The sequence below is a fragment of the Medicago sativa genome, chromosome 1, assembly GCF_051527215.1.
Source record: "Medicago sativa cultivar Bolivia chromosome 1, Bolivia_mono, whole genome shotgun sequence".
Taxonomy (NCBI): Eukaryota; Viridiplantae; Streptophyta; class Magnoliopsida; order Fabales; family Fabaceae; genus Medicago; species Medicago sativa.
Window position 1 is genome coordinate 89,607,094 of NC_140749.1, and position 10,939 is coordinate 89,618,032.

The following is a 10,939-nucleotide window of genomic DNA, read 5'->3' on the forward strand; positions in this document are numbered from 1 at the left end:
AGATAGAGTGCCGAACCAAAACTTTCTCAAGCGATAACTAAAAAAAAAACCGGGGGGACAAACGACATACCCACAAAAAGAAATTAACAAGAAATTAAAATCAACAAACAAACGGGAAAAGAAATAGCAAGAAATGAAATGTAACTCAAAGAAAGTTCTTGAAACAATATGATAACCTACCTCTAAAGCGTGTATTATAAGCTTGAAAACCCTTATGTATATTCTTTTTCGTGACCATAGACACCACCTCAATGAAGGGATCTTCCTTAACTTTAGAGTGATTCTTCATATAATGATTCCTCATCATTATAAACCCAAGACTCAATGTCTCTATGATAATTTTCCTTCCAAACATACTGCTGCAAAATCTCCAAGTTGTGAGCGATGTTTTTGAATTAAAACCTAATCAGAAACAATCACCCTTGATTTTTCGTGACCATAGACACCACCTCAATGAAGGGATCTTCCCTAACTTTAGAGTGATTCTTCATATAATGATTCCTCATCGTTATAAACCCAAGACTCAATGTCTCTATGATAATTTTCCTTCCAAACATACTGCTGCAAAATCTCCAAGTCATGAGCGATGTTTTTGAATTAAAACCTCATCAGAAACAATCACCCTTGAAGAAGATAAACCACACCAAGATGTGGAATCTTTAAGTGTAGTCCAAATTTTTGGCGGCATCACTCTAGGGACCAACGATGTATAAATGAGACGTGGTTTAAAAATGTGTACATTAGTGGAAGACACGTTTAATGTCACAAGTCAGATTTATAAAGTTGAGTTAGCCACCGCTTTGAAACAAGCAGGTAATCGCAACATTTTTGTAGCCTTGAACGAAAATGTAAGGTTTTAGTATAAAAACACAAATGTATGGTTCAAAAAGAGCACTCCAGCAGACATTTTTCAGTTCTATTTCCCCACAGATTATGCTGCCATATTGGAACTGCTCCATAACTCGAAGTGTGCTTGTGGAAACAATATAACTTGAATTCATATTTTGTATGGGTTCAAACAATAAAAAAGCACTAATAACGAAATAGATTTATTTTTAAATTTGTTTGAATCATACTATCACCTTTCTATCTCATTCTCTGTCCCAGTGCAAACATGTTTAATATTTTAATTTCAATGTATTATTTTAAAATTTTGACAGAATAATAAAATAGTTCCATCTTTGTAGTGTTACCATGATATTATGGGTCTATGAGTCAGTGAATAACCATCTCATCCGACACAAAAAGGGAAATTGAGTGTGACCGGAAAAAATGAGCAAGAAATGATATGATGAATGATCTAACCTAATTTTCAGATGAGTGAATAATCATCCATTCAATTTGTGATCATTTGCCGCAGTACTGCAACAAATCAACTATATACAGTTTCCTGCTTTCATTTGTTTGAAGTATTAGTTTGATGGTTAGTTAAAACAATGGAACATTACATGGCTAATCAATACCGAAAAGTCAGCACATTCTTATTATCAATTAGTGCATTGTAAGTGACGGTCGCCAGATTTATCATCACAACAAACAAACAAACAATTGGACAAACATGATATTGTTGAATACAAAGTTGCAAGCAATATTATGTACAAATCTGTAAGTGTAAAGATAGCATTATGTAACCCTGTTGAACCTCAATCACTTTCGTAATCTTCATCATCTCCGAATGTAAACACAGAAGCATCTGCAGCCATGGCCTTAAACTCACTTTCTGAGCTGGGCACATCAAGACTGGATGCTGTTTTTCCACCCGTATCACTTTTTGGCTCGCCAGTACTATGACTTGGCATAGAGATCTTGCTACCCAAAGAAACTTGTTCTGTTGCATGCGTTATATTTGTGACTTGATTTGATATTTTGTTTACCTCAGACTCTCTGGTGTTACTTGCAACTGCTTCAACTGCTTCAGAAGGTGCTTTTGTTTGCTTGCTTCTTGAAGAAGCAGGATGCTCGGCCTCACCATCAGAAAATACATCATCTTTGTCATGATCTCCATCCCCTGACTCTTTGTCTGCATTTGGTGCAGGGGTGCTAACCTCAGCTGGGGCAGGACTGGCACTCGAACTCTCATCTGATTCCTTTGTGACTTCATGTTTGGAAGTTACAACATCCCCATTATGATCCACCAGTACAACCTCAACCTGGAACCCTGGAGAAGGCAATTTCCTCTGCCAGAAAACATTCCAATGAAGAATACTTTAATTAGAAGACCCTGGTTATTTTGGATGACAAAAATAGAAAGACAGCATACAACACAGAAGCCAGGTCATTCTCTCAATCTTTAATATTGCCAATAAGATCACCAAATTTCTACACTTTTTTAACCGGGGCGGTAGACGAATTTTTATTAATAGGGCGAAGGAGAGCCATGCAAACGATTCCCAAGAGGATTTGAACACAGTCCCTAAGGATTCAAGGCTAGATAGTCACCACAGCACCAGCACCCTGGGATATAACTGGGGTATTAAAGAGAGTATCATTGAAGAACCACAACAGCTTACCTTGTCAAAGCCATCGAGATCACCGGTATTTAAAATTTTCCTGTTTTCTGTCATAGTTGTGTTCAACCAACTAAAAGAGAAAATAGAGATATTTCAGTTCAACGCAAGATAGACAGCAGAGGCAATTGAAGATTGATGAAGAGAATTAATCACCAGTAAAAATCTCCTTGACGATCATGAAAATGGATTTTGAAGTCCCCTGCCAACTCTGTGAGACCAGGTTCTCCCGGCAAAGCAAAGACCATCACTCCCTTCTTCGGGGCAGCAAACCAAAAATCTTCTGACTGCAAATAATGAGACAGACCATATCGAAGACAAATCCCCACACATTAAAAAAGGAAAAACAGAGAGAAAAAAAAGGCACAGCTTTGGCACAACAATTTAATCAATATTTGATAAACTGACAGCATATTATTAACGAGACGCACCAAAAGATCCTTGGTCCTTGGATGCTTTTTGGTTGAGAACAGCACACCTACACATTAGAAAACAGAGTCAATAGCAAATTGAGCAGAGTTAATAACAGAATAAGATCTCACACTCCACCCTTTCAAAAGGGGTCAGCTGTGAGTCAACTCTTGACATCAACATGATATAATCATGAACAAAATTTGCATCAATTTATCACCGCTAAATTACTAATAACCAGTAACATAACAGTCCAACACAAAAGGTATATATGTAACTATCCCTGTTTCCTATCACTCAGGACTCTACAACAAAAAACAACGAAGTCTTATCCCACTAAGTGGGGTCGGCGAGATGGATCAAACGACGTCATAATGCTCTATCAAATATACCATATTTCTATCCAACTCATTAATCTCTAGATCACTCAGGACTTTTATCTCCTATTAATAACCAGTGAACATAACAGAGCAAGACAAATATGCCAAGTTTTATATCATATCTAGTGGGTTAAAAATATTATGTACAAACCATATAACTTAACACCATATAAAACAGACCACAATAGAATGAGGACAAATGAATTGTCTAGAGAAAGAGAAAAAAACATTTTAAGTAAATTTTAGCAGACTAGTCAACAAAAGGAATAAAACAAATTTGACGGTAGAACTGAAAATAACAATGGCATGACATTATAAACATACTAACAGACTGGTCATGGACAAAAACAAAAGGGAAATATTTAGTCTATGAAGCACGGACACAGACATGGACACCACAAGAATTTTAAGGCATACCACTATGATCTGAGACGGTTATAGAGGGCCTGATCCAGTAAGGACATCTGTGAAGCCGGAATCCCCTAAGCATGCACCTGCACAAAATATGATGTCAGGCACATGAAAACATATAAATATCAAAGCAATGTTTTCACTGGTACATACCTGCGGGGAGGTGGGCATTCACCATTAAAGTAAGTCAAGATCCGCTCAAAATACTTGACATACCTCTATAGAAAGAAGGGGGAAAAAAAAAAAGTAAAAATATGACAATAAGATAGTATGCAAGTAAAAACTCCATAATCCAATTTTGTACTAATAACACATTACAAAGCTGAACTTACAATCTGACTGGGCAGAACAAGTCCTTTTCCATCAACACATCTTTTCTGATTATAGTAATCCATCGACTCCTCAGCAGTTGGGAAGAACTGCAGTACATTTAATCAAAATCTAAAACAACTAAGCAACACAACAAGACAGAGAGGAAAACTATCAAGCACACTCCTCAAATTTTCAAGAAAATGCTTAGAAATTATTAACCTTTAAGAATAGTAGAAGACTAGAAATCATCAACCCTGTCCTGGCCATTCCAGCCTTACAGTGGACAACCACCACATTCTCAATGTCTTCTTTCAACCATGAGTAAGCACTTTGACAAAATGATATAATCAGTTGAATTGGTGGACAATTATGGTCATCAAATGGGAAGCTAGCCACCTAAAGAAGGAATTTAATATTTCAGATGAAATACAACACGGGATAAGAACATAAAATTCAAGTTAAACAGAAACATGACGGGAGTAATAAAGGCTGTCTAGCATCTTGAACAAGACTACGAACAGATGGTATGAATGATAGTTAATTTAAAAATACATAATCTGAATAAGATTAATAAAATTGAAGGTTAAAACTAAAGTAATATATCCATTTTAATTAAAAAAAGAATTTTACATCAATGATTCTTAAAGTGGTTACAAAGAAATTTACAACAGGGTTAAATGGTTCTAGCACAATTGTTCTCTCCAAGACTTATGGAAATTAGACATCACCTTCCCCTCAAACAATGATGCATCATACAGCCGCTCCAAACAAAGATTATATACTTTGTATTTATTCTGCATATAAATAAAACAAGTCAAATGCAAAATTTGACGAGAAAATGGCAATGGCAAAGACCCATCAAGTTTCAAGGTTTTAGGCATTGTAGGGAAAAAAACACCATGTAAGATGCCTCCCATACAATTCAACCCTTCATCAAACTACAAAACATACAAGCACAGTGGTAGGATAACAAAAATATGAAGCAGGTGCTCATATAACACAATGAAAATAGCTCAAGAAAACATGTTCAGCAATTCAACATTTCCTTTTGTTTTTCATAACTAAGTATATACCTAACATAAAGGGAGGGATGAAGAAATTGAAATATGAATATTAGTAGAAAAATTTGCTGTACACATCAGAAATTCAGAAGCGGTGGCAGAATATGCCAAGCAAAGGGGGAGATTTTATGCCCATAAACAGCATTCACTTGTAACATGACATCTCAGAGCATGCTTTCTACCTTATGGTGAGTCTCAAAAAATTGAATCACTTCTTCCATATGATTTCTATAAAATCCCTGCATTGCATAAACAGAAACTAGAAAGTCAGAACACGAATGTTAAAGATGAAAACAACCAGCAAAACAAAGTGCTTCGAAAATCTACTAACTCACTTCAACATAACCAAAAAAACCAGAGCTCATATCACCAGCAGGGAACCCCATTGCAATAATGTTTTCTGTGATATATGTCATATCTAAATCAAAACCACCTTCCTGAAAAAAGAGGTTATAAAAGTGGAAACAGTACATATTAGCCAAAAGACTCCTAAGGGGAGAAAATGTGACTGTGAAACGAAGAAATATGAAGGAAAAAAAACTATATCTATAACAATTCATAAGTCACGGAATTATGCTAGCAACACTCATTTTAACACACTCTTCCTAACACTCACCCTCTTATTGGGTGAAATACACATGGGTCCCACCAATTTATGAGGGATCCATTCTCAAAGTGGTGTGACCCTGTATTTCACCCAATAAGCGAGTGAGTGTTAGGAGTGTGTTAAAATGAGTGTCGTTAGCATTACTCTCTAAGTCATGACAATAATTATGTCCTAAATCTCTAAGAGCTACAATAATTATGTGCTAAATCTCTAAGAGTTATACTCAGCTGATGCAGATAGAATGTTCATCAATCAGAACACCAAATCTAGCATGGCATTTTTAATACAAAAACGAAGCAGGCAAATGTTTATAAAATTCAGGGATTTATAAATTCATTGCCAACTATGAGATTGGATGATCTAGAGAGCCGGGTGAAAAAAGTACACCTTAGTTAGATAAAAGATAAAAAGGATTCTAATGATGGCAAAAGTTCCACATAAATTTCAACAGCTGCTAATACTTACTTCTACTTTATTTTATTCTTCTTCTTCGTTATGACACTACTTTTTTCTACAAGAGCTTGTAATTAATAAAATATGTTTGGCAAAACTTTTAAGGAGAAGAGAATGAGATATAAAGTTGGGCAAACCATAGCCTGAAGTATTACACTACAAAAGTTATCCATAAATAGGCTCTAAAGACAAGCTTTAATTTAGATTAGTATACAAAAAGGGAAAGGCAACAGGGAACCAAAGATTAGAGCAAAAATCCATAGAAGAAACAATAAATTGTTCAGATGTGTAAGAGTAAGACACTATCAGCTTTCCAAATAAAATACACAAAGTAAATCCATTTGAACAATAACAACACCTGGTATCTGCGTTTATTTTGAGAAACAACATGTCGAGCTTTAACCTGCACAGCTTTCACTGCATTCTTTGAAGAGTCAACGAGGCCTTTTGTGATAGTTCCAAACAAATTAGATTGTGCTGCTGGTTCATTGGAATTGTCATCTGCCACGGGAGATTTTGGAGACAATCGCATTCCCAAATTACTTGTAATGCGGGCAAAAGCTGATTTCCCAGCATTTCCACTTGATGAGTCATCTTGGGAGCCAGAAAATGGCTGAGAAATTTTTAAATTTTTGGCCCAAGAAGATATGCCAGTGGGAGATAGCTTAGATGGTGCTTCACGGGCAGAATTATCTTGTCCAGAGGCTACAGAAGCAGAAGCTTCACCATCATCCTCTTTAGAAGGAGGTGTCATAGATGGCACTTTCACAGGAGGTGGTTTAGACACATCAGCCTCAGGCACTGGATCCATTCTATTAAAAAAAGCTTATGCAGAAGTTGCAAATCCTATCATTAAGTGTCCCTGGTCCCAGTGTGTTTCTTGTCGATGCTGCAAATATGGACATAAAGTTAGTTAGAATTTAGAAAGTATTTATTTTTTACATTTCCCAAACACATTTGATCACTCTTACAAATTCAACTAAATCACAAGTCATAACAATATCCTTGGAGGAAGGTGGAAAATATGTCTCTATACTACTCCTAAATCGTACTGACATTTGCATTTGTGATAACATTGTCTCTTATTATGTACCAATTAGTTACATCACTTCTTCACTCATTCTTAGCAGACGCTGTAAAATCGTGTGTGTTTTCATCTACCTATGGGTCTGTTTTTTCATCTATTTTTCTTCATAATACAAAATCTCCACAAAATGGAGGATTTAAAAAACTGTATTGGGGGAGGATTTTGGAGGGCTTAGATAAGTTCTTCAAATCCAATCTATGTTGTTATACTACTCTACTCTCAAAATGAAAAATATCGTAATCATAAGCATTCATTTATTATTCTCTACAAAAACACTCTCAAATAAAGTATAAGATTTCTCTCTATTTTCCCCACCTCCCTCCAAATCCCTTCCCCTCCAAACTCCCAAACAGAGTTGTAAATCACGGATAGCAGAGAATAGCCAACCAACCAACAACCAAGCCTTATCCCACTAAGTGGAGTCGGCTACATGGATCAAATTACACCATAATATTCTATCTTAAACCATATTTGGATCCAATTCATTAACCTCTAAATCTTTCTTAATAGTTTTCATTATAGTTTTGCTAGGTCTTCCACTACCTCTTGTAATCTCCTCTACATGTCCAAGCTACCTAAGTCTATTTTCCACCATCTTTTCTACTACAGGTGCTATAGCGCACCTATAGCTGAAAATAGCATGTAGTTAAAACTCCACTAAGCAATAGTGCTATATTTGACAACATTTTGTACTAAATAGCGTATCACAGAACAACAGCAATTTGTCCAAACCCTTGAAATTATAAACCAAAACAACCATTACAACTCAATCCTAGTTAACATACAATAATTATTACTCAAATCTTGGGCTTTCAAAAAGGGTAAACAAAATCGAACTAAGATTCAGAAATTTGAATATAGATTGAAACTCAAAAATTAGAATCGCGCGAAGCATGTAAATGAAAATTGAAATCAAAATGAAGAATTTAAAAGAAAAAGAGAAAAGAAGTAATTACAGATCTGAAGATGCAGAAGCAGTGAGTGGGAAGGAGCTGATTAGGGTTTCGAGTTTGGATGAAGATGAAGATGAAGATGAGAACGGTGTCGTTGAATTTTTGTAACGTGATTACTGTTTGTTTAACATCAATGAATGAATGAGAGATGAGTTTGATAATCGCACGGTTGTTGTTAGTCCTGGGGTTATTGTCTGTTTTATGGTGCACCGTGCACCCTATTCCTGTCCGCGTCCGAATTCGGATTTCCTGCTGTAAAAAAACGTAGTTACCCAGTTTTGCATCTTGGTAGTTGTTCAATAATCAGACAGCTCAAACTATATATTAGCTAAATTATAACAAGATCATGTAAGTTCCTATTTAATCGTAACAAATTGACATTTTAAGTTTTTTTTACTGCTTAGATCCTTTAAATTAATTAATAGTAATAAGTCGGTTCTTTAAGTTATTTTCGTACCAATTATGTCGTTAAAGTTATTTAACTATAACAATTTGAATGATTTTAAATCTTAAAAATGTAAGTTATTTGGGACCTTATAACAAGATCATGTAAGTTACTATTTAATCGTAACAAATTGACATTTTAAGTTTTTTTTACTGCTTAGATCCTTTAAATTAATTAATAGTAATAAGTCGGTTCTTTAAGTTATTTTCGTACCAATTATGTCCTTAAAGTTATTTAACTATAATAATTTGAATGATTTTAAATCTTAAAAATGTAAGTTATCTGGGACCTAAAAGTTGGAGTGTGTACTCTTAGACATCCAACACAACAACTGCATTGGTTTTGGGGTCTCATTCATGCTTATGTCTTTTTCCATTGCTTAGGACGAGGTTTCATAATGTGAGTCATGTTATGGTTGCTGCGCTATCTAAGAGGTGGCATGAGGAGACTATAACTTCCATTTACTAGTGGGAGAGACGGTCGTCGCATCGGATGATGTGGTGTGTCTACCACACATCCTCATTGAAGGGAGGATGCTAAGTCACGATAAAAAGATCTCCCAGGAGAAGGGAGTTCAACTTATAACAGTGTTACTGGGAGTTACAGAGGTTGCTGCTGTCAAAGAGTATGGTGCTAATATCACTTATGTTTGGTCGGGGCAAGTTTATGCGGATCACCTGTCCAGAACTACTAATTTGGCAAATCCAACTACAAGGGAGGAATTGGTGGAAAGAGATAACCGCCAGTTGTGGTGCGTGAGGAGTTTCTTACTGGATCTGCTAGGATGTATGTTGTTCACTGATAAGAGCAACAGGAAAATCGAGGTGATATACCTTGAGACGATGCAAGACTTGAGCACGATGGGTCAGTGGTCATGGGGTGGCATGGCGTTGGCTTACCTTTATCGCAATCTTGACGATATTTTTAACACCGCGAAAAAATCATTGGGGGGACACATGAACTTACTACAGGTAATAATATGTATTATGTTTGTGTATCTAAATTTATATTTCTTCTAATAAAATGTTAGTATAAACATATTTGTTTTTTCAGGCATGAGCTCACGCATGTGACAAAATTCTATGGATATATTTACAATCCACAATATACCCCAGACTTGCCATTCGTAGCACTATACGTTCCTAGGAAGGGTTACGCTACACCGCTGCCGTACCGATTGATCCTTGATCGCCAGGATGCGGATGATATGATATTCAACATGTATGACATGCATAAGGCGGTTCAACCATTCAAAGAGATATGTTAGTACTTCGGATGGATTATGTGCGGTTGAGGGAAGGTGTGTCGTCACTTACCTGAGCGGGTGAAGAGAAATGCGGGCATGTGCATGACATCCCTAAAATATTGATATCGAATTCATTTGAGGAACTAAGGTAACTATTGAGTTGTTAAATCCTAATGTGAATTAAGGTATGCTTTTTTTTCTGTGAGTACGCAAGATCAATGATCAATTTGAGTGTTATCTCAACCAATCAAAAGAAAAAGAATTTCACACAATCAACCAAAATGATACTCCCTCCATTCCTTTTCTTTTGATGTTTTAGAACTTCAACTATATTCCAAAACTTTTGATGTTTTAGTGAATTTATTATTGTTTTCTCAAGTTTACCCTTGTTGGAAAACACAATAAACTATTAAAGTAGTTGTGACATTTGGTTTATCACATGTGAATTTAATGATAAATAAGGACATTTAAGTAAAACACTCACAAATGTTTATATACTTTAATTACTCCTTAAAACTTGTGTCAAGACCTAAAACATCAAAAGAAAAGGAATGGAGGGAGTATCACATAGGTCGTGTGCAAGAATAATTAAACTAGTTAAATAGGAACTTGCTAATGAACGATCGAAGAAGGAGGCAGAGAATTTCCATAAAAAGAAGTTTTAGATAAAATTAAAAACAACTTCTTTAAATTTCTTCGCCAACACCTTCAAGCATCCATTAACATCTTCCTTTATATTGAAAGGCCAATGAAAAGATTGCTAGCTATCTATCTCTAACAAGCACCGAGAATGCATTTAAGAATCAGAAGTCCTTTTATTTTGTAGCTTGAGCGGTCTAATTTGATTTACGCGCTAGCCGATGTGGGCTCTAATGCCCCCCTCAACCAATCACAAGTCACACCCATTGAAATGCTTAATATTTCTTTCCACTTTCATATGCTTCGAACCGTTTTAGGGGGATGTATTGGATTAAGATTCTATGGGATTTTAAAAGACTTTTTAATTATGAAAAAGTCTTGTGGTATTCAATCAAGACTTTTTGCAACTTAAAAAAAGTCTTGTGGT

At 35.7% G+C, this 10,939-nt stretch overlaps 2 protein-coding genes across 2 annotated transcripts; one reads left to right on the top strand and one right to left on the bottom strand.

The window, feature by feature from the left end:
• Positions 1 to 1,460: 1,460 nt before the first annotated feature.
• PEN2 (PTEN 2) lies at positions 1,461 to 8,278 on the bottom strand. Its single transcript, XM_085740414.1, has 13 exons — positions 8,186 to 8,278; positions 6,501 to 7,031; positions 5,418 to 5,519; positions 5,265 to 5,321; positions 4,750 to 4,815; positions 4,241 to 4,417; positions 4,042 to 4,128; positions 3,863 to 3,927; positions 3,716 to 3,792; positions 2,939 to 2,985; positions 2,664 to 2,794; positions 2,511 to 2,580; positions 1,461 to 2,177 (listed from the first exon to the last, which is right to left on the bottom strand). The coding sequence occupies exons 2-13, from the start codon at positions 6,951 to 6,953 to the stop codon at positions 1,644 to 1,646; spliced, it is 1,866 nt and encodes a 621-aa protein (XP_085596540.1). The 5' UTR covers positions 6,954 to 7,031; positions 8,186 to 8,278; the 3' UTR covers positions 1,461 to 1,643.
• Positions 8,279 to 9,160: 882 nt separating this feature from the next.
• LOC146958912 (uncharacterized) lies at positions 9,161 to 9,686 on the top strand. Its single transcript, XM_085752774.1, has 2 exons — positions 9,161 to 9,598; positions 9,681 to 9,686. The coding sequence occupies exons 1-2, from the start codon at positions 9,161 to 9,163 to the stop codon at positions 9,684 to 9,686; spliced, it is 444 nt and encodes a 147-aa protein (XP_085608900.1).
• The last annotated feature ends 1,253 nt before the right edge of the window (positions 9,687 to 10,939 follow it).